The sequence below is a fragment of the Zalophus californianus genome, chromosome X (assembly GCF_009762305.2).
Source record: "Zalophus californianus isolate mZalCal1 chromosome X, mZalCal1.pri.v2, whole genome shotgun sequence".
Taxonomy (NCBI): domain Eukaryota; kingdom Metazoa; phylum Chordata; class Mammalia; order Carnivora; family Otariidae; genus Zalophus; species Zalophus californianus.
The window spans coordinates 1,820,877-1,842,767 of record NC_045612.1 but is presented as its reverse complement, the minus strand read 5'-3'; the positions used below and the strand labels follow the sequence as shown (position 1 = coordinate 1,842,767).

The window sequence follows — 21,891 nt, the reverse complement described above, 5'->3', positions numbered from 1 at the left end:
AGGGAGGCCGGGGGTGCCCAGCAGCCTTCCCCTTGACCCACATGCTCTTTCAGCTTCCTCTCTCCTCTTCCTCAGTCAGTGGAGGCTCCCAAGCTAATGAAGATAAGTGGGGCAGAGACAGGCCGTGACCAGTTAGAAATGAGCCCCTCCCAGAGCAGGTGAGGGCTACAGGCAAGGTGGGGAAGTGTGGGGTGATGAGCAAAGTAGCCCGGGGCCAGGCACACAGTACCGACCCCGTGCTCTGCCTCAAGCCCTGCCCTCGTCCTGCCAACATGAGTTACAGAAAGACCACAGGTGCCTGCTCCAGTCTCAGCACGTCTGAACCCAGGCCGGCTTGCCCTCAGATTCGCCACCTTGAGTCACATGCAAATGTCTCCACAGGCCCAGAGGCTCTCCCCACCAAGACACCCAAGACCCACTCCCGCTCACCACCTCCCTCCCCTGCTGCCACCACTCCAAGCCCCTGACAAACTATCCAAACTGGAATCAAAATCCTAAATGGACAAAGCAAAACTGCCTACCGTGGAGGTGAGAGAACAATGTCCATGATGTTGGAATAGAGAATTCTTAAGATGAACAATGGGAAAGCAAGAATGGAAGACATAAATTTGACTATGTTAAAAGTAAAACTTCTGAACAAGGGACAGAAACACAGTGAAAAGATAAGACAGGTTAAGAGAGGATGCTTACAATGCCTAGAACTGATAAAGGATTATCCAGAATATTCTATAAAGAATTCCAACAAAACACTAAGAAAATACAAACAACACAGTAGGAAAACCAGCGCAAACAGAAGAGGGAGCCCAAACCAAGCCACGGGCTGTGAGCCGCATCGTCCTAATAGCCAACACTGGAAGCAGCCCAAGGAACCACCAGGGGCAGAACGTATCAAAAGCTCATGCTGGGGCGTCTGGGTGGCTCAGTTGGTTAAGCGACTGCCTTCGGCTCAGGTCATGATCCTGGAGTCGCGGGATCGGGTCCCACATCGGGCTCCCTGCTCAGCAGGGAGTCTGCTTCTCCCTGTGACCCTCTTCCCTCTCGTGCTCTCTATCTCTCATTCTCTCTCTCTCAAATAAATACATAAAATCTTTAAAACAAACAAACAAAAGCTCATGCTATGTTCCTCCGTGTGGTATATGGAAGCACTCCTGCTCATTAATGGCATAAATAGGAGAAAACGTGCATCAGAAGGACAAACCGAAATCCCTCCGGCGAGGGAAGGAAAAGAATGGGGTCAGGAACGGGTGTGCACAGGCGGCTTCAAATCTGCCTTTTTAAGGAAAAGATGCTGAGACCAACGGGCCAAAATCGAGGTGGGTGGCAGTACGCGGCCGATGCCAAACTGATGCGCCATACTTTTCTGTATTTGAGAAATATTTCAGAACAGTTGCACGTGGAGGGGCAGCCAGGGGCAGGGAGGCCAGTCCCCTACTTGGGGGGGCTAGGTCCGCGGGAGAAAATGGCCTGTTAGTACTAAGGAGAGCGGCTCCCGTCGGCTCGCGGGCCCCTCTGCCAGGCTGGGGGCCCAGGGCTCTGCGCAAGCGCGTCACGCGTCGAAGCGGCGGAAGTGCAGGCCCCGGGGGGTGAGGAACGCGCCCCGGCCCTCGGCACCCCGGCCCTCGGCACCCCGGCCCTCGGCAGCCGGGAGTGGAGCGGCCGGGGCACGCCTCCTGTGGAGCAGCGCTGAGGAGCCCCGTGGGAGAAACCCCTCCCTGCCATAGAAGCAAGAGTTGGGGACATTGGGAAGGGGGTGCCCGTGAGGGTGGGAGGGGTGAGGGCAGAGGGCATGGGAGTGTGGGCGCGTGGGAACGGGCACAGAGGTGTGGGTACAGTGTTGTGAGGGTGGCCTCTGCGCATGGGGTGGGTGTGGGATCGGGGAGTGGGTGGCTTGTGTGGGTGGGCGGTAGGGCTTGGTGGTAACAGGAGCAGGTCTATGACCCTGTGTTGGACCCCCTTCCTCTAGAGGGTCTCCTCTTGCCCTCCCGCCTCCGGCCACCTCCCCACTTAAGCTCTAAACGTCAGCCTCTATCATTCCCCCTCCTTCATGTATCCTTCTCTCCTCCCTCAATAGCTGCTCATCACTTCCCGCCCGCCTCCTGTCACCTACACCCACTCAGGGACAGGTGCCCAGGTGTATCCATCCCTGGCCAAAGAGTCACACTTGCTGGCAAGCACACACATGCCGAGGGAGCCGGGAAAGGCCCAGCGGACACCCAGGGAGAAAGCGGAGCATGCTAAGCATGTAGCACAGAGGGGACCCTAGTAGACCCAGCACGTGGGCATGGCTTGACAGCCCTGAGCCTTGACTCCCCTCAGGCTGCCAAGCAGGCTGGCTGCAAGACTCATTCACTTACCCGCCTGAGAAGGCCTGAGGGGGCCCGGCGGAGGTCAAAGGCTCAGCATGGGCCGGAGGAAAGACAGCAAGCACATCCTCTTCCTCAGCTTAGAGGGGAAGCCAGGCCCTGAGGGCCCCCACCCAAGCTTCCAAGCCCTCAGCTCTGCTTCTGTGTCTGCCGTCTCCCACCAGGCCAGGGCACCTTCTTTTTTTTTTTTTTTTTTTTTTAATTTTTTTAATTAAAAAAATTTTTAAGATGTATCTATTTATGAGAGAGACAGACACAGAGTGAGCATGCACACTCGAGTGGGGCGAGGGGCAGAGGGAGAGGCTGTCCAAGCAGACTCCCCACTGAGAGCACAGCTGACAAGAGGACGAGAGAGGGGGGCTCAATCCCAAGACCGGAGATCATGAGATCTTCCCAATACCCCCATGATCATGAGATCATGACCCAGGGCGCCTTCTTATATCCAGAAGGAATCCAGAATTAGGATCACATTGGGAACATCATTTCCAGTTCAGGGAGAGCAATACCTGCTGGCTATGCCCATTGTCAGAACGTCTCATTATTAGAAGATGTTGCCTTCAAGTACAAACCTCCCTCCTTTGGAACAATCCAGAAGAAATCCACTTTGTCTTCCAACACTCCACGTATGCCTGAAGCCCACTTGAATGTCCCACATCCTCCCTCGCCCCAGTTCCTGATGACTCTCAACTCTAGCACTCCGGGGCAGGCTGGGCTGGCCTTGCCATGTGCCAGGCATCATTCTTTGCCTTAGCTGGAACCATCTTTTGGCAGCCGATCCTGTTGGTTTCATAGCGTGCTTGCAGAGCAAGCAAACCCTCAAGCACTGCCTCGCCCGAGATAGACTTTGTAACTCACTACTCAGGAACTCTCGGAGCACGGATCCATTTCCTGCTGCCCACATGAGCCCAAGTGGGTTGACCTGAGACCCACAGCTCTAATGCAGTCCCAGGTGAGCTGGAAGTCACTTCATTTCCACTGTGGGGAGAGGGGACCCAAGCTTTAGAGACATCCCTTTGCTCAAATGTGGCCCAGGTGGCCTGGTTCCCATCTACACACCGGGAGATCACTCACTGCCCTAGGTCCCCAGGCACTGAAACACCTTGCCAGCCCAGCCTCCACAGGACCCAAGGGCAGTGGCCACCTCCAGACTCCAGGGTGCTCAGCAGCCCTTATGTTGGCTGACCCTGTCACCCAGTCACTCACTCTTGGTCTGAACCTTACGCACTGTAAAGTGGTAAACTTTCTGCAAGAATTTGTCAGTAACTATGAAGAATCTTGAAAATGTTCATCATACCCCCTTTGATCCAATAAATTTGCTCTAAGTAATAGATTTTAAATAGTAATAATAATAGATACCATGTGAATTACAGGGATGGCCAGAGCAGCTTTTTTGTTGTGGTAAAATACGCCTACCATAAAATTTGCCGTTTGACCATCTGAAAGTGCACACTTCAGTGGCATTTAGCTCCTTCAACATTGTTCTTCAGCCATCACCTCCATCTCGTTCTGGGACATTTTCGTCCCTGCAAAAGGTGACCCTACCCATTCTCTCCACATTACCCTAAGCCCCAGCCCCCACCACTCCCTTTTCTGTCCAGATATCAATGGAATCATACAGTACGTGCTCTGATGTGTCTGGCATTGTTCCTTAACACATTTTCTAGGTTCATCCATAGTGCAGTAAGCATTAGTGTTTCATTACTACTTTATGGCTGAATAATATTCCATTGTATCCCATAATATTCCTTTATATGGATGGACCACATTTTGTTTACCCATTTATATCTGTCAATAGACTGGGTTGTTTCCACTTTTTGGCCACTGTGAATAATGCTGCTATGAATATTTGTGTGCAAGTTTTTGAGACCCCGTTTTCAAATCTTTGGGCTAGGAGTGGAAGTGCCAGGCCCTATGCTCCATCTACGTTTAACTCAGTGAGGTACCAGCATTATTTTTATTTTTATTTTTATTTTTTTTAAAGATTTTATTTATTTATTTGACAGAGAGAGACACAGTGAGAGAGGGAACACAAGCAGGGGGAGTGGGAGAGGGAGAAGCAGGCTTCCCACGGAGCAGGGAGCCCGACACGGGGCTCCATCCCAGGACCCTGGGACCATGACCTGAGCCGAAGGCAGACGCTTAACAACTGAGCCACCCAGGTGCCCCTACCAGCATTATTTTTAATGCCAACAACTTCACAACAATCTTAAGCATTAAGTGTCTTCTTCATTAAAGCATACAGCTGCCCTCCCAAAGTCTTCCAGTAAAATGCCTTTTTCTCAAAAAAGATATAATGGGGCGCCTGGGTGGCCCAGTGGGTGAAGCGTCGGATTCCTAGTTTCGGCTCAGGGTCAGGAGATCCAGCATGGTGTTGGGCTCCACGCTCACCCTGCGTGAGACTCTCTCCCTCTGCCCCTCCCGCCCCTCAAATAAATAAATAAATCTTTTTTTAAGATTTATTTATTTATTTTTTGAGAGAGAGAAAGAGAAAGAGCAGGAGCAGGAGGGGCAGATGGAGAGGGAGACAGAAACTCAAGCAGACTTCACTGAGTGGAGAGCCTGATGTGGGGCTCAGTCTCACGACCCTGAGATCATGACCGGAGCTGAAACCAAGAGTCCGATGCTTCACTGACTGCGCCACCCAGGCACCCCAATAAATATATCTTTTAAAAAAAGATATAGGGCGCCTGGGTGGCTCAGTTGGTTGAGCGACTGCCTTCGGCTCGGGTCATGATCCTGGAGTCCCGGGATCGAGTCCCGCATCGGGCTCCCTGCTCGGCAGGGAGTCTGCCTCTCCCTCTGACCCTCTTCCCTCTCGTGCTCTCTATCGCTCTCGTTCTCTCTCTCTCAAATAAATAAATAAATCTTTAAAAAAAAAAAAAAAAAAGATATAAAATGACATGTGAACTAGGATGATTACCATATAAAATGTTTATGGAAAAAGGCTGGAAAAGAATATATACAAACATTGTGTGAGGGAAATCTGAGATTTTTCCCCTTTTCTTCCAAACTTTATATAACATGGCTATGGTTTTTTTTTTTTTTTAAAGATTTTATAATCTATTGGACAGAGAGAGAGACAACGAGAGAGGGAACACAAGCAGGGGGAAGGGCAGAGGGAGAAGCAGGCTTCCCGCCGAGCAGGGAGCCCGATGCGGGGCTCGATCCCAGGACCCCGGGATCATGACCTGAGCCGAAGGCAGACGCTTAACGACTGAGCCACCCAGGAGCCCTGGCTATACTTTTTGAAAAAAATAAATAAATGTTTATGAACTGCAAAATAAAAAACACCATTGCTGGAAAATTCTCATGATAAAACATTAAGCAAAAAGGACTGTTTAGACCAGTGCGACCTCAATTCTGGGAGCATGGATCTGGGCGTATGTTACATATATTCATTCATTGGTATGTGCATATGTGTTCAACACAATATTTTTTTTAATTTTTTTTAAGATTTTATTTATTTATTTGAGAGAGCGAGAATGAGAGATAGAGCGCACATGAGAGGGGGGAGGGTCAGAGGGAGAAGCAGACTCCCCGCCGAGCAGGGAGCCCTGATGCGGGACTCGATCCCGGGACTCCAGGATCATGACCGGAGCCGAAGGCAGTCGCCCAACCAACTGAGCCACCCAGGCGCCCACAATACTTTCTTTAAAGACTGGGAGAAAATTCATGGGAGATAGTATTTACAGGTGACTTTTCTCTTGTTCTTTCTAGTATTTTCTCCAATGAACATCGCTTTTATAATCACAGAGAAAATATACAAAAGCAATCTAGCCCATGATATATTCTGACCTGTTCTCAGTTTCCCCAAGGCTCCAGACTCTGTGGCAGGTGACAGGTTTGTTCTCCTGGCTCCAAGGCAGCCCAGGATGGGACGGCAGCCTCCGGGCCCAGGGCCCTTGGGTGCCCATTAAAGGAGAGCAGCGGTAATGAAGTCACATCAGACTCCACATCCACACCTGGTCTGAGGAGGCTCAGGAGAGGCACTGCTTTCTCCCTCTACTGCCTTCCATTTCCGGCCCGGGTGTCCCAAAAAATGGGCCTGGAGTCCCAGAGGGAGTGAAGGAGGCTCCGGGGGGACGCTCGGGCTGTGGGCTCCAGGTGAGCGGGGGGGGGGGGGAGGGGGATGAATCACAGCCACCCACCCCCTAGAGGAGGTGACCGCGAGGGCCCGGCCCCATGCCCACCCCAGGGGCCACTGGGAGACTGGCCTGACCACGGGGCGGCCAGTTAGGCTTAATGGGCCTCAGGCCCAGGGGCAAGACTGAGCAGATACGTTCCCCATTCCCCCAGCGCAGCCCCCCTCTGCCGGCCCCCTACTGGCTCCCTCTAAGGTGGGTGATCAAGGTATGGGCCCCAGGGTCCGAGCAGAAGAGGACAGGAGGCCCCTGGGGTCGGGGGGAGCACTGACCCCATAAGCACCAGCCAACGAGGCAAGGAGGCACAGCAGACAGGCCCCCAGGTCTGCCTTCACAAGGAGCCTGTGGCCACCCCACACACAATGCCCCCCCCAGCCCCTCAATGCAAGCCAGGTCACAAGGATGGGGCCCTTCCCCACCAGGGGGTGGACAGGCACAGAGTAGCCAATCAGGTGGTGGGGTGAGGAGACAGGACACAAGCTAGGGCAGGGACCTACCTCAACCCAGGCTCTAAAGGAGAGTGGGGGGTGGGGGGCGGAGTTGTAACGGTGGAAGAACTTTCTAACAATCAGGGGTGTTGGGAGTGAGCAAGGAAGGTGAAGGGGGATGTCAGAGGCTGTAGTGGGGATGGATCTGGGGGACTGGGCCACTGCCCCCTGGTCTCTCCCGTTCCAGGGGGCTCCAGACAAGGGACTCATGGGACAGACCTGTGTGGTCTTGCATACGGCTTCTCCAGGGAGCAGGGAGACAGTAGGAATGAGCCCTGGAAGCAGGGAGGGCTCCCCTCTGCCCCAGGGCACCCTTCTGGAAGCTGAGAGGCAGACTGCTTCAAGCCTGGTTGGAAGGTGGGAGGGGGAGGGGGCAAAGCTGTATTTCAGAAGGTCCGCAGCAGGGAGCCCAGGAGATGAGGTCAGCACAGGGGTTATGGGTGCACAAGTGACCCTCTGTGTCCCCAGGCAGCTGGGAACCACTGGAAGGAAGACGTGTTCTGTCTCCCGCCGAGCACTGGGAGAACAGGAAGAACAGCCAGGAATAAGACAGACGTGATCTCTCTGCTCAGGGAGGCTAGTGCCAGGGGCGGAACTCAGGCAAGAAACAAGCAAGTAAGGCCTTTTTGGACTGCATTCAGAGCAGTGAGTTATGTGGTCGAAAATGCTAAAGCGGGGACTGCTTTCGATCGAGTGTGCAGGGACAGCCTCCCCGGGGATACTTGACCTAAGACCTAAATGATGACAAGGAGCCCCCCCACGGTAGGGACTTTGAAGAACATTCCAGCCAGTGCTAAGCCCTTGATGCTCTCTGGAGAATAATGTGCACATCACCCCGGCCTCTATTGAGGAGCATGCAGGAGGGGACCAAGCGGAGGCAGGGGAAAGAGCAGCAGGGAACCACAGTGGCCCAGACCAGAGATCATGGCGCCTTGGCCTGGGATGGAGGTGGCAGTGGTTGCGAGGGCCCAGGGGAAGGGAGAATGGGGAGTGCCTGCTTAATGGGTATGAAGTTCCCTTTTGGGGTGATGAACATGTTCTGGAAATAAATAGTGGTGATGCGAATGTACATGTCACTAATGGTAAATTTGATGTCATAGACTTTCCCACAATAAAAATAAGACTGCCATCCAGATCCACAGAGACAACAAAGGTGAGGATCACTGTGGATGACGCAGGGGTTGGGGTAAACACGGGAAACAGGCATGTTTTATTAATGGACATTTTTTCTCAGATTTAAAGTTCCTGAGACATGCAAACATCCTCAATGCCCCACTCCACCTACAGGTGTCCCAAACCATGAGATGGAGGGGGAGGGTGCCTGGGTGGTGCAGCCAGTTTAGAGACCACTCTTGGTTTCGGGTCAGGTCTGATCTCAGGGTCGTGAGATTGAGCCCCCTAGCAGGCTCTGCCCTCAGCAGGGAGTCTGCTTGGGTTTCTCTCTCCCTCTTCCTCTGCTCCCATCTTTCTCTCGAAGATAAATAAATCTTAAAGAAAGAAAAAAGCAGGGTGCCTGGATGGCTCAGTCGGATAAGCGCCTGCCTTTGGCTCAGGTCATGATCCCAGGTCGCAGTCACACATCGGGCTTTCTGCTCAGCAGGGAGCCTGCTTCTCCCTCTGCCCACCCCCCCACCCCCCACCCCCGCCGCTCGTGTTCCCTCTCTGGGCTCCCAGCTCAGCGGGGAACCTGCTTCTCCCTCTCCACTCCCCCTCCTTGTGTGCTCTCTCTCTCTGTGTCTCTCTGTCAAATAAATACATAAAATCTTTAAAAAAAAAAAAAAAAAAGCCTGAGATGGGGCACCTGGCTGACTCAGACGGTAGAACATGCGACCCTTGATGTCAGGGTTGTGGGTTCGAGCCCCGTGTTGGGCTAGAGATTACTTTAACATAAAATAAATTATAGGGCGCCTGGGTGGCTCAGTTGGTTAAGCGACTGCCTTCGGCTCAGGTCATGATCCTGGAGTCCCGGGATCGGGTCCCGCATCGGGCTCCCTGCTCGGCGGGGAGTCTGCTTCTCCCTCTGACCCTCTTCCTTCTCGTCCTCTCTGTCTCTCACTCTCTCTCTCTCAAATAAATAAATAAAATCTTAAAAAAATAAATTATAAACAAAAATCATGAGATGGAGGAGCTAACGGGGAACTGAATGTAGACAGAAGAGGCCCACAAAAGACCATGAGGCGCGCTTACATTAAGCAGTTGGAGACAGAGACCCAGAGTTTACAGTCAGCCAGAGAGAAGCTAAGGAGGAAAGCTGAACAAGACAGTGCATCGAGGGGCATCTGTTAAGAGATGGACCATCGCAGAGGGGGACACTCAGCAGGCTGGGCTGGGCGGGGTGTGAAGCTCGGGAACTTTTGCAGAGAATGGGGTTGGAGTGGCTGGGGGCTGGGGGAGAGCGCTGCCTTTGGGTTTTACCAGGCGTAGAGACACCTGAGAGTTCTGAATGCTGACGCGAGGTTTACAAGAGGGAAAATTCAGGCCAAAGAGCGTGGGGAGCGGGGGGGGGGGGGGGGGGGGGGGCAGGCACCAAGACCTTGGGGGACATTGGGAGTAGGCGCGGGGAACACGGGGGAAGAGAAGAAACACCAGCGGCAGGTGAAGGAGACATAGGGGCAACGAGGGGACGCAGGGGCCGGCGAGAGCTCCGCGGGAATCCCAGCGGCTAGTCGTGATCCCGCAGGGGCCGACCGGCCACGGGGAAGGCGCCGAGCCCGCTCCGCCCCCGAGGGCGGAGCGGCGGCGCCCCGGGCGGCGGAGGGCGGGGCCCCGGCGCGCTCGCCCCGCCCACCCCCACCCCCCGGGCCCTGAGCAGCAGACAAAGAGGGCGGCGGCGGTGCGAGCAGGGCTGGCCGTCGACTCCCGCACGGGCGGTGGGCGCGAGTCCTCTCCCACCCTCGGCTGAAGCGAGTCTCCGGGCCCTGACCTAGGGAGGCTGGCGCAGCTGTGCGGGGGATCCACAGGAGGCCCTCGCCGTACTTCCCAGCTGCTGTGATGCGGGCCGTCTCGGCGGGCGGGGAGGAGGGAGGGAGGAAGGGGCCGAGAGAAGAGCCCTGACTGGGTGGAGGCCTGCGAAAGGCCCCTTGCACTCGTGGTAAGGCGGGGAGCAGGGGGTTACCTACATAAATGACTAGTGGGGACCAAGGCTGCTACATTAGGACTCTCCTAACCCCACTCTGCGGATGGAGAAACAGACAAGGAGACAACAGACACCGGAAGTTGCCCTCTGCCCTGGCGCCGTGAGTCTTGACTGATGGCTCTCAGCTCTGCTGACAGGAGTGTCCAAGGGACACTTTGGATGTAACCTGTGTCTCTGGCTTCCCAGGTTCGGACAAGTGTTATGGGGACCCCCAAACCGACAGAGCAGGCTCTCCGTCTTTTCAATGGCCCAGCACAAGTCCTCACCTATTTTCCCAACTCTGGATTTTGAAAATGGTCAACCCACAGGGACGTTGCAACATCTGACAGTGGATACCTGCATTCCCTTCAGGCAGATCTCTCCCAGAGTGCACATTCCCACACCTGCTCTCCCCTTTCTACACACACATTTTGCAAGCAAGATGCCAACACCAATGCTCCCATTCCAGGAGAAACCACACCACCCTTAATGTGCTCATGGATTTAGCACTGATGTAATCATCAGCCACCCCCACATCTCTACAAACGTACCACTAATACCCTTACAGCTTGTTTGTTTTTGTTTCTGAACCCAGGATCCAATCAAGGACCCCACACATCACATTTGGTTGTTAGGTTCTTTTTTCTTTAACGTTCATGGCATTGACCTCTTGGAAGAGTCCAGGGCAGCTGCTTTGCACAATGCCTGAGTCTGGAACTGCCCTCATTAGATTCAGCTTAAGTGCTTTGACAAATTGCTGGGTCCTACCCCCTCCCCACCACCAGCATCAGGAGGCACTGGGATCAGATCGTCCCACTGCTGGGGATGCTTGATTTGGTTTAGTCACATGGTCAAAATCATGGCTGCCAGGTCTCTCCCTTTCCCTCCCTAATTTACAAGACACCTGGGGTAATGCCTTGAGACCCTGTGACCATCTTGTTCCGGACAACCTTTATGTAATGGTTTTACCATCCGAGGATGATCCTTGCCTAAATGAATTGCATCAGTGGCTACGAAATGCCTTAATTTGTAAGAATTCTAGCAGGGCACAGCAGTACATTCCATCATCATGTGACTGGTCCAGCGAACAGCATGGCCCCAGTCGTGGCTACCTGGACAAACCACACCATTCAACCCCCTACCTGTACCCACCTCTTCTTGCCCAGGGGCAGGAGAAAGAAAAGGAAGCACGGGAGGGCTTCATCTCAAAAGCCTTTTTAGTAGGGCGCCTGGGTGGCTCAGTTGGTTAAGCGACTGCCTTCGGCTCAGGTCATGATCCTGGAGTCCCGGGATCAAGTCCCGCATCGGGCTCCCTGCTCAGCGGGGAGTCTGCTTCTCCCTCTGACCCTCTCCCCTCTCATGCTCTCTATCTTATTCTCTCTCTCAGATAAATAAATAAAATTAAAAAAAAAAAAGCCTTTTTAGTAGTTTGGGAGTGGTGTGTATGTCTGGGTGCCCACGTGAGCTGATTGTGTGTTGGTGAGGGTGTGGGAGATGGGAAAGGAGGCTTGCTTAGCTAGAACACAGTATGTCCCTTGGGAACCTCAGTGGGGCAAAGACCCCTGGAAATTGATTTGGTAGGTCTCAGGTGATGCCTCGCCTCTTAGTTGTAGCAAACTCACTTCCTAGGTCATGTTGATGTGATTCAGGGCTTCACTGATTTATCCCAAGTTCCTTCCTGAGGTCTTTGCTCTTGGCGTGGTTGGTGCAAAGCCCAGCAGTGTGGACGTGGCCTGGGAGCTTGTGAGAAATGCAGACTCTCGGGCCCTGGACCTGCTCCAATTCTGCATTTTAACAAGAGCCTTAGGGTTGAGTTGTGCTGGCCCAGAGCACCCCCTCAAGGAACCAGGAAGGATGCACACATACCTGAATGGGGTTCGGACACCAGACAAGTGACTCAAAGGGTCTCTCCTTCCCTCTTACCCCTTCCCTCCCCAAAGCTGCTGAGTGGATGGTGGTGCCACCCAGGGTCTGCTGAAATCCATCGGCCCTGCCTTTCTAGGTGAGATCAGGTCTCTCAGGGCACCTCTGAAGTCTGCCTGGAAAGAGTGGCTAGGAAGGAAGGATACCCCAGATGGCCTGTGTGAAAAAGCAAAGCAATTCTTGAGGTCATCATCAAGATCAACTTTGCAGGGGGTGGGGGGTGCGCCTGGGTGGCTCAGCCGATTGGGCGTCTGCCTTCGGCTCAGGTCATGATCCCAGGGTCCTGGGATGGAGCCGCACGACGCATTGAGCCCCACAACACATCAGGCTCCCAGCTTAGCCGGGAGCCTGCTTCTCCCTCTCCCACTCCCCCTGCTTGTGTTCCCTCTCTTGCTGTGTCTCTGTCAAATAAATAAAATCTTAAAAAAAAAAAAAAAAAATCAACCTTCAGGGGTAAGCTCACAACTAAAAACATCCACCCGCCCACCTCTGGGCTAACCTGACTGGCCCAAGAGCATGATCCAAGTCTAGCAGTAATCAGAATGATATTCTTTATGAGATGCTCTTCATTTCCGCTGCTCAAAGCAAGCATGAGCAAGAGGCAGGCTGCACTACAAAGAAGCCCCTGAGCCCCAACTTCTCAGTCTTTCCTCCTCTGGCTCCTCACTAATCTTAGACCTTACAGTTCACAACTCGGGCTCCTCTTCCTGTGTAAAGTTTTCTCTCCTTTCTTTCACATACAGAAATCCTCAGAATAATACTGAACATTCTTCTGTCACTGGACATTAACTGTGTCATGTCCACGAGTAAGGCTGTCTCCACCCAACTGCCACGCCTTAACCACTGACCAAATGGCCTTATGGCAACAACTCCACCCCCTTGCCAAATGAGATCCCAGGGGACCCCGTGCCTGATGAGCAAAGGTTGCTGATTTCCCCATGGCAATGACCCTGGGAGGCAGGCACTCTTTATTCCCGCATGGTACCGTCTTTCCTGTGGGGACCCAGAAACAGACAGAGGGAAAGACCCACCCAATCCCACTAGAGCCCCATGCTGGGCTAAGTACTCTCAAGTGTTTTTCCTTTGGTATGTGTGTGTTACGTGTATTTCTTGTTTTTAAAGCTTTACTGAGGTATAATTGCCATATAATCAAATGCACATATTTAGAGCATAACACTTTATAAAGTTTTTTTTTTTAAGATTTTATTTATTTGACAGAGAGAGACACAGCAAGAGAGGGAACACAAGCAGGGAGAGTGGGAGAGGGAGAGAGAGAAGCAGGCTTCCTGCTGAGCAGGGAACCTGATGTGGGGCTCGATCCCAGGACCCTGGGATCATGACCTGAGCCAAAGGCAGACGCTTAAACATCTGAGCCACCCAGGCGCCCCAACACTTTAAAGTTTTGTAAATAAACACCTGTGAAACCATCATCACCATCAAGATAGTGACCATTTCCTCAAGTATCCTCATGCCCCTTTCCGCCCACCCGTGCAAATGCTGATCTGCCTTCCAGTCACTAGAGATTAGTTTGCATTTTCTAGAATTTTCTACCCCAATGGCTCAGGTAGTCCTTGGAACTGAGGTAAGGGAGGAAGGGCACTTTAAAATGTTGAGACAATGGAAAAACATGGTGATCCTGTGTAGGTCATGGCTACTGGGATTCAGGGCCCCGTTCAAGCGCTCCGGTTACTTCCAGAGGGCCTACTTCGGGACAGGCGGGGCACTCAGCAGCAAGGCACAATGACAGAACCAAACCCTGCTCACAGGAAGCCCCCACTCAAGGGGCAGGGAGCACGTCAGGGTGAGGAGAGCCGCCGCGGAGGATGAGCATGGAGAGAGGGGGCAGCTGTGGGCCCGCTGCCCTCCACTCTGCTCTTGCAGCACACTGGGCCCTTCTCTCCCCAACTGTTGCCTCTTCGTTCCCCGCCCGTCTCTCCCATTACAAAAAGGCAGGGGCGGGCGGGAGGGAGGGAGGGAGGGGTCTCTGATCCTCCTCGGCACAAGGAAGGATGGCTGGCACAGCGGGGGGCTCCGCCAGCAGGCGCCCGAGGAAAAAAGACCTGGGGGGGCGTCACAAGGAGACCTGGGGGGCTTTCCTTTGACCTCTCTGGATATGGACAGAGGGGAGCCGGATGGTGGTCCTGACTCACTCGAGGCTGAAAGAAGGGATTAGAGCAGAGGTCTGGCCAAGCCCTGTAGGGAATGGGTGCAGTGGGCCAGGGGACACTCTCCTTTGTCACATAGGTCTCCTGTGCACCAGGCCGGCCAGCAAGCATGTGGTGGTGTCAGAGAGGGGGGACCAAGATCTAGAAGACTGGGGTGACAGGGGAAAGACAAAGAGGCAGAGAGAAGCCCAACAGAGTGGGGCGTGATTAGACCCACGACAGAGGGGTCAAGGTGCCCCAGGGCAGGGCAGCGGCCCCCAGCCTGCAAGGGCACCAGGAAGGGCTCTCAGCAGGCATCGCGCGCCTTGGTGCTGACTCAGCTTCCTGCCCACCTTTCACCCTCTGGCACCCGGTTGCTGCCTCTTCCTAACTCAACGTGCAAGACCACCCACCCCCAGGATCCTTCTACCTTTTCTGAGCTTGTCGAGCTTGTTGGTGTGTGGCACCCCGCCCCCACCCCAGCGCCCGCCCGGTTCACCACTGGTCCGGTTCAATACTGACTGGACAGAAGTGGGGCTGGAGCTCTGCGGGGCTGGAGCTCTGCGGGGCTGCACTTAGCACACGGTGCTGGGCCACATCAGTAGCGTAAAGGGCCCAAGCCAGGGAATGTCCCAGTAGCCACCCAGAAAACATCTGACAACGTCTAACAACACTTCATCATAAAAACACCCAAACTACGAATAGAAGGGAACTTCCTTGACTTGATAAAGAGTATTTATGAGAAACCTACAGCTAACTTCCAACTCACTGGTGAAAGACTGGAAGCTTCCCCTCTTAGATCAGGAGCAAGGCAAAGATGTCTGCTCTCACTTCTTTCCAACACGGTACTGGAGATGCTAGACTGAGCAAATAGGCAAGAACAAGAAACAAAAGGTATCCAGATTGGAATGGCAGACGTAAAAGTATCTCTATTCGCTCATGACATAATCCCACATACAGAAGATCCTCAAGAATTCACTAAGAAACAATGAAAGCTAATAAATGAGTTGAGTAAGGTTGCAGCATTCAGGATCAATATATAAAAATCAACTGCCTTTCTACACAGTGGCAATGAGAAAGATGAAAAGGAAGTTAAGAAAACAATTCCCGGGACGTCTGGGTGGCTCAGCTGGTTAAGCATCTGACTCTTGGTTTTGGCTCATGTCATGATCCCAGAATCCTGGGATCCACCCCAAGCACTGGGCTCCCTGCTCAGCGGGGAGCCTACTTCTCCCTCTCCCTCTGCTGCTCCCGCCCCCGCCCCTCTTGTGCTCTATCAAATAAATAAATAAAATCTTTAAAAGATTTTAATAAGATCTTTAAAAGCCACCCATCAAAAAAAATCTTTAAAAAAATAACAGGAGCACCTGGGTGGCTCAGTCGGTTAAGCGTCTGCCTTCGGCTCGGGTCGTGATCCCGGGGTCCTGGGATCAAGCCCCGCATCGGGCTCCCTGCTCCGCGGGAAGCCTGCTTCTCCCTCTCCCACTCCCCCTGCTTGTGTTCCCTCTCTCACATCGTGTCTCTCTCTGTCAAATAAATAAATAAAATCTTTAAAAATAATAATAAAAAAGAAAACAATTCAACTCACAATAGCATCATAAAGAATAAATCACTCAGCAGTAAATGTAACAAAAGTGCAAAACACTGTTTAAATAAATTGAAGACCCATGTGGAAAGACATCCCATGTTCATGGGTAATACTCCACCCAAATCGATGTACAAATTCAATTCAATTCCTACAAAACTGCAGCTGGCTTCTTTTTAGAAACTGGCAAGCTGATCCTAAAATTCGTATAGAAACTTAAGGGACCCAGAATAACCAGAACAATCTTGAAGAGTACAAAATTGGAGGGCTCACACTTGCTGATTTTAAAATTTACTTACAGGGGCACCCGGGTGGCTCAATTGGTTAAAATGTTGGACTCTTGGTTTCGGCTCAGGTCATGATTTCAGGGTCATGAGATTGAGCCCTGCATCAGGCTCCTTGCCTAGCACAGAGTCGGCTTGAGATTCTTTCTCCCTCTCCCTCTGCCCCTCCTTCTGCTCGTGCGTGCTCTCTCTCTCCCTCAAATAAATAAATGCTCGTGCGTGCTCTCTCTCTCCCTCAAATAAATAAATATTTTAAAAATTCACAAAAATAAAATTTACTTACAAAGCTACAGTAAAAGCAGAGCGGTACTGGCATAAAGATAGACATTTCTCCAGAAAAGACATACTAATGGACAATGGCATATGAAAAGATACTCAACATCACTCAGGAACTGCAAATCAAAACCACAGTGATACCACCTCATGCACAGGCTATAATCAAAAACATGCGTTGGGGGCATGCGGAGAAAGCGGAACCCTCTTACGTTCCTGGTAGGAATGTAAAGTGGCCCAGCCCCTGTGGAAAAGAGTTCGGCAGCTCCTCAAAAAATGAAACAGAATTACCATATGATCCAGCAATTCCATTTCGGGGTATATACCAAAAAAAATTAAATTATTTTTTAATTTAACTATTAAATTAAAAGGGACTGAGGGTGCCTGGCTGGCTCAGCTGGTAGAGCATGTGACTCTTGATCTCAGAGTTGTGGGTTTGAGCGCCACGTTGGGTGTAGAGATTACTTAAAAATAAAATCTTTAAAAAATAAAGATAAAAAAATTAAAATCTTTTTAAAAATAAAATAAAAGCAGGGACTCAAACAGATACTTGTATACCCATGTTCACAACCGCATTATTCACAATAGTCAAAAGGTGGAAGCAACACCAGTGTCCATCAATGGGTAAATGGATAAATACTATGTGGTATAGTCACACAATGGGATATTACTCAGCAATAAAAAGAAATTTAGGGGCGCCTGGGTAGCTCAGTTGGTTAGGCGACTGCCTTCGGCTCAGGTCATGACCCTGGAGTCCCGGGATCGAGTCCCGCATCGGGCTCCCTGCTCAGCAGGGAGTCTGCTTCTCCCTCTGACCCTCCCCCCTCTCATGTGCTCTCTCTCTCTCTCATTCTCCCTCTCAAATAAATAAAAAATAAAAAATAAATCTCTAAAAAAAAAGAAAAGAAAGAAATTTAGGGGGTGCCTGGCTGGCTCAGTCGGAAGAGCGTGCAACTCTTGATCTTAGGTCATGGGTTTGAGCCCCACATTGGGGGTAGAGAGTACTTAAAAAAAAAATTTAAAAAAAAGGAAAACATGATAAATGAAAGAAGCCGCACATTAAAAAAATCATATATTGTGTGGTTCCTATGGTTCATTAAGATGAAATGTCTGGGACAGGCAAATCCATACAGAGATTATTAGTGGTTGCCAGGGGCTAGGAGGTGCTGGGGGAAATGGGTACATGACTGCTAAAGACAGGGTTTCTTTTTGGAGTGATGACAATGTTCTGGAATGAGATAGTGGTGATGGTTGCACAACTCCCTGAATATATTACAAACCACCGATTGCACACTTTATCAGGGTATGCTCAATAAAGCTGTAGTTTGTTTTGTGCCATCAGGAGAAAAGGGCCTGGAGCTCAAGGGTAGGACAGACACTTGGGAGTTCTTAACCTGGGGGTTGAAGAATCTAAGGCACAAGGAAGTCCCGTGGCAAGTGGTGTAGGCGTGCATGTGCATTTCTCTGGGCTGCACTGTGCCCCACCCGGGTCCCTCACTCTCATGAGGTGCAGAGGCCACAGGCAGGTACAGACTGGACTGGGAGAAGCACCATTGAGGCTAGGGGAATGCCAGTGTTTAGGGGAGTACGGGAGCCAGGCAAGGAGTCTGACTGGTCTTTTGGGACAAAAGCTTCTTTCTGCTCTGAGAAGAGGACCGGACTGGGCCAGGAAAGGCTCACCCCGCTGTGCCTGGGACTCCAGCCCCCAGAAACAGGGTCATCTGGGACCACTAATGGTTTTCCCTGCTTTCCAGCTTTTTATTCAATCTTCTTGTCTTCCCTTAATTTTATTTTATTTACTTATTTACTTTTGGGGGGGAGGTGCAGAGGGAGAGAGAGAGAGAAAATCTTAAGCAGACTCCACACCCAGCACACGAGCCCCGCACTGGGGCTCGATCTCACTACCCTGAGATCAGGACCTGAGCCAGAATGGAGTCAGTGGCTTAAGGGACTGAGCCACCCAGGCGCCCCTCCCCTTCATTTTAAAGGATCATTCCTCTTTTAAAACTGCACCCAGGCTCTGGTTCTGCCCAAACTTCTGCAGGAGCTTTAAAAGGGAGCAGCATCCCCAGAGAGGGCAGCTGGCATGCGGGCCCCTCCTCCTGGGGACCTATCGCCCCAAGGCTTGGGGCTCTCTCTCAAGGAAAGCCTGGCTCTGAACTTTCCTGCCCAGGTTCATCTCAAGCCCTCTTCCAACATGGAGCCTCCCTGAAGGCAGTCCCAACCCCAACTGTGGCAGCCTCCCCTCACTCACTGCCAGGGGGAGCCAGAAGGGTCACCTCAGTGTCGCCCCTCGACCCGGCTCATTTCAAGCCTGTAGGCAGCGCAGGTCGCCCTCTGCTTTCCACACACCCCCATGAGGTCGGCCTTAAATGAAATACTACCTCAATCCCTCTCTGAGGAAGTCAAGAGCCAAGAGCTTTGGAATCGCTTGCCATTTGGTGGAATAATTCCAAGAAAGGAAGGAGTGAGGGTGGGATCCCACGGCGCCACCAACCAACCAGTGCAGCGCAACCTTCCGCCTGCAGCCCCGGTGCCCACCACTGGGATTCCAAGGGACTGCCTTTCGGTCCCAGCGCGAGTTATTACCGAGCCCGACTCCACGAGCGGGCAATGACAATGGCCAGGCAAGATTTCCAGACAGCGGGAACAAGACAAGAGGCACAGCCCGGGGGCGGACGGCGAGAATGGAAGAAAGGCGAGGGACAGCGAGCGGGAAAAGCGCAGGGCCGCGCGCGCCCCGGGAGACAGAGCCTCAGAGAGGAGCTGAGTGGCGCGGCCAGGGCAGAGCAAGATTCCCCGTCGTGCCCCCTCCCGCTCACAGTGGCCAGAACCAGGCTCACAGCACCAAATGTGGGCTCCCGCGGCCTCCCCAACCCCCCGAGACGCTGATTCCTCCCCCACCCCCCCACACACCGCGCCCCCGTGGATGCTTACAGGAGTTCCCCCTATTCTTCTAAGGAGACCCCATTGCCCCCGGCCAACACCGCACGGACCAGCGCCTGCTCCCCAGCCCTGACCCATAAACCCTGAGTTGAAGTGCATACCTGTCTGCGCCGGGTCTGCCCCTGGGTCCCGACTCCCTCCGACCTTGAACTCCCTCACCTTAGCCCCGGGGGCGTCTCAGGCCACACCATGCGGGACATTTCCCTAGACACACCTCTCTGAGCGCACACAGAAAGTACACACACGCGGGGCCCGAGGAGCCTCCGCGCACACACAGACGGGGCACAAGCACGCACTCACGAAGTCACGCCACGCACAAGCAAGGAAGCCCCGCTCCGGGCCACCGGGCTGGGCTTGGGTTCCGAGCGCGCGGCCGGGCGTATCCCCGCCTGCCCCGCCGAACACCTCCCGGTCCACGCCCCCCGCGGCTCTGGACCCGAGGCCCCGCAGGGCAGGGACCGAGCCGGGCACCGCTACCTGCAGACAGCCCTCCCCTCGCTGAGCCCGCGGCACCCCAGCCTGGGAGCCCACCATTTGGGCAGGGCCGGGGCGGAGAGTGGGCGCCGGGATAAGCGCCCCAGCCCCAGACCGCCCGCGTATTCCTGCGCCCCTGGCCCTCCGGGCCCTGGATGTGGCCGACCCCCGCGCCGCGGGTGCCCAACTGCCTCCCCCGCCCTGGGTCCAGCGGGGCGAGCGTGTACAGGGAACGGATCCCGTTGCTATGCAACCTCCATCCCGCGCCGGCGCCGGCAACACCGCGCCTCCGGGCTCCCGGGCCCGGGGTGCAAGCGCGCCGGACCGGGCCGAGCCCAACTTCCGGAGCCAGGCCGATCTGGACCCAGGATTCACGTCCCCATCTACTCCGGGCGCCCAAGGGATGCGCCCTACACCCCATCCCCACGCAGCTCCCCCCATCTGTGACTGGTTCCCACGGAGCGCCCACACCCAGCAGCCCCAGAAATTGAGGGCAGGAATGGCTCCCTACCTCTTCTTCTTCGAGCCCTTCAGCCCTCCCAGGTTTGCGACCAGCTTCTTCCCCAGGTGGCGCCCACGCCCCCCGCCCCAACGGCCCCTACCTGAAGCATCACTTTGTACTGCTCCTCCGGTTTCTGAACCACGCACATATTACATCCCATGGTGCTGGCCAGCGAGGGGAGGAGGGCGGGAACGGGAAAACGCCTTTCACTGGCCGGAGTGCGGGACCTCGGGTCCCGGGCCGGGGCCGGGGGCCATACCCTAGCGCAGGGGGCGGGCCGCTTAGCGGGGGAGGGGAGGACGCCCCCGAGGGAGGGGCAGCTCCACGCCCCTCGGGTTAACTCCGCTGGCTGAGGCCAGGCGCGGGCATGCTCCCTCGCACCCGGCCAGGAAAAAAAGGGCAGCGGGGGGATGGGCGGGCGCGCCGGGCGTTGCTGGGCGACGGCCCCCCAGGAGGCGCGGGGGCGCGCCGGGCCGCCGGGGGCCGTCAGGGGCCGTGGGCCGCGCGCCTCCCCGCTCGCGGGGCCCGCCGCTGCCGCTGCCGCTGCCGCTGCCGCTGCCGCTGCCGCCTCCGGCTCCCACCCATGGCCACCGGCCCCGGGAGCCCGGCCCTCGCGCTCGGCGCCGCGGCCCGGCCCGCCGACTGGGGCGCGGCGGCTCGGCGGCGGCCCCCGCCCGCGGCCAGGCCCGCGCCCACGCTCCCGCCTCGCCCGGCCGCGCTCACGGCGCTCCCGGCGCCCGCTCTCTGGCCCGCAGTCGGCCCCGCAGTCTCCGGCTCCCGCCCGGGACGACGAGCACGCGCGCGCGCCCGCGGCGGCGGCGGGGGTGGGGGGAGGGGCGCGGGGACGGGGCGCACGCGCGCGGGGGAGGGGAGCTGGGCGGGGTGGAAGCGCGAGCCGCGGGGGCCGCGGGAGCCGGCGCGCCAAGCCGGGGGCGGGGCCTTGGCTGAGGTGGTAGGGGGGCTCCTGGCTCCGCGCTCCCGCGGGCATCGGGTCTCCGGGCTCTCGGCTCTGGACGCGCGGCCGACGCGGTGCGGGCCCAGGAGACAGGGGTCCTGTTTGGAAAAGCGCCTCCCGGGATCGCCCAAAGAGCTCGGGGCCTCGGGAGGGGGGGCGCAATCTCAGCCCAGTTCCCAGGGCCTCCACGCTGCAGTCCGAATACCTCTACCCCTTCCTCCGACTTCCCTTTAATGACCGCTTCTCTCCTTCAACTCAACCGTTCTCTCGCTGTCGTTTAAATGGACACCTTTGTTAAAATAAGATAAAAAGAATGGGGAAACAAGAGGTGGTGGAGAGGCCGCCACATGGCTTGGGATGCCCTGGGACACTCGCGTGCGCACAGAACTGACCCACCTGAGTCCCCTGCCTACCTGTGTCTCAGCCCCAGCCCACCGCTTTGACGTTCCCTCCATCTCTTCCTCTTCTCTCCCACAGCCTGCCCTCTCGGACAAGCCTGGGGAGAGAAGGCCTTTGCCTGGAAAGCAGCATCGGGGTGGCTTCCCATGGGGTGCCCGGGAGAGTTGCTGAGCCCAAGCCCCCTGGCTGCAGAAGATCGCTTGATTAAATTGCCGCACGCTTCATTTCCAGGCTTTGGCAAGTGACAGAATCATTAACCACACAGAGCTGTTGAATTCCAAGGCAGCGGTTGGGGAAG

The 21,891-nt window shown here is 54.7% G+C and overlaps 1 protein-coding gene across 3 annotated transcripts in view; it reads right to left on the bottom strand.

Moving 5' to 3' along the window:
* PDZD4 (PDZ domain containing 4) overlaps window positions 1-20,706 on the bottom strand; it is a 29,549-nt gene extending 8,843 nt beyond the window's left edge. Inside the window, exon 1 of one of the 3 annotated variants that reach the window (XM_027609665.1) lies at window positions 20,340-20,706. In XM_027609665.1, coding sequence (XP_027465466.1) covers window positions 20,340-20,399 — 60 coding nt within the window. In that variant the 5' untranslated portion in view covers window positions 20,400-20,706. The remainder of the gene's footprint in view (window positions 1-20,339) is intronic. The other 2 variants (XM_027609666.1, XM_027609668.1) reach the window with 2 other exon arrangements.
* Window positions 20,707-21,891: the final 1,185 nt, after the last annotated feature.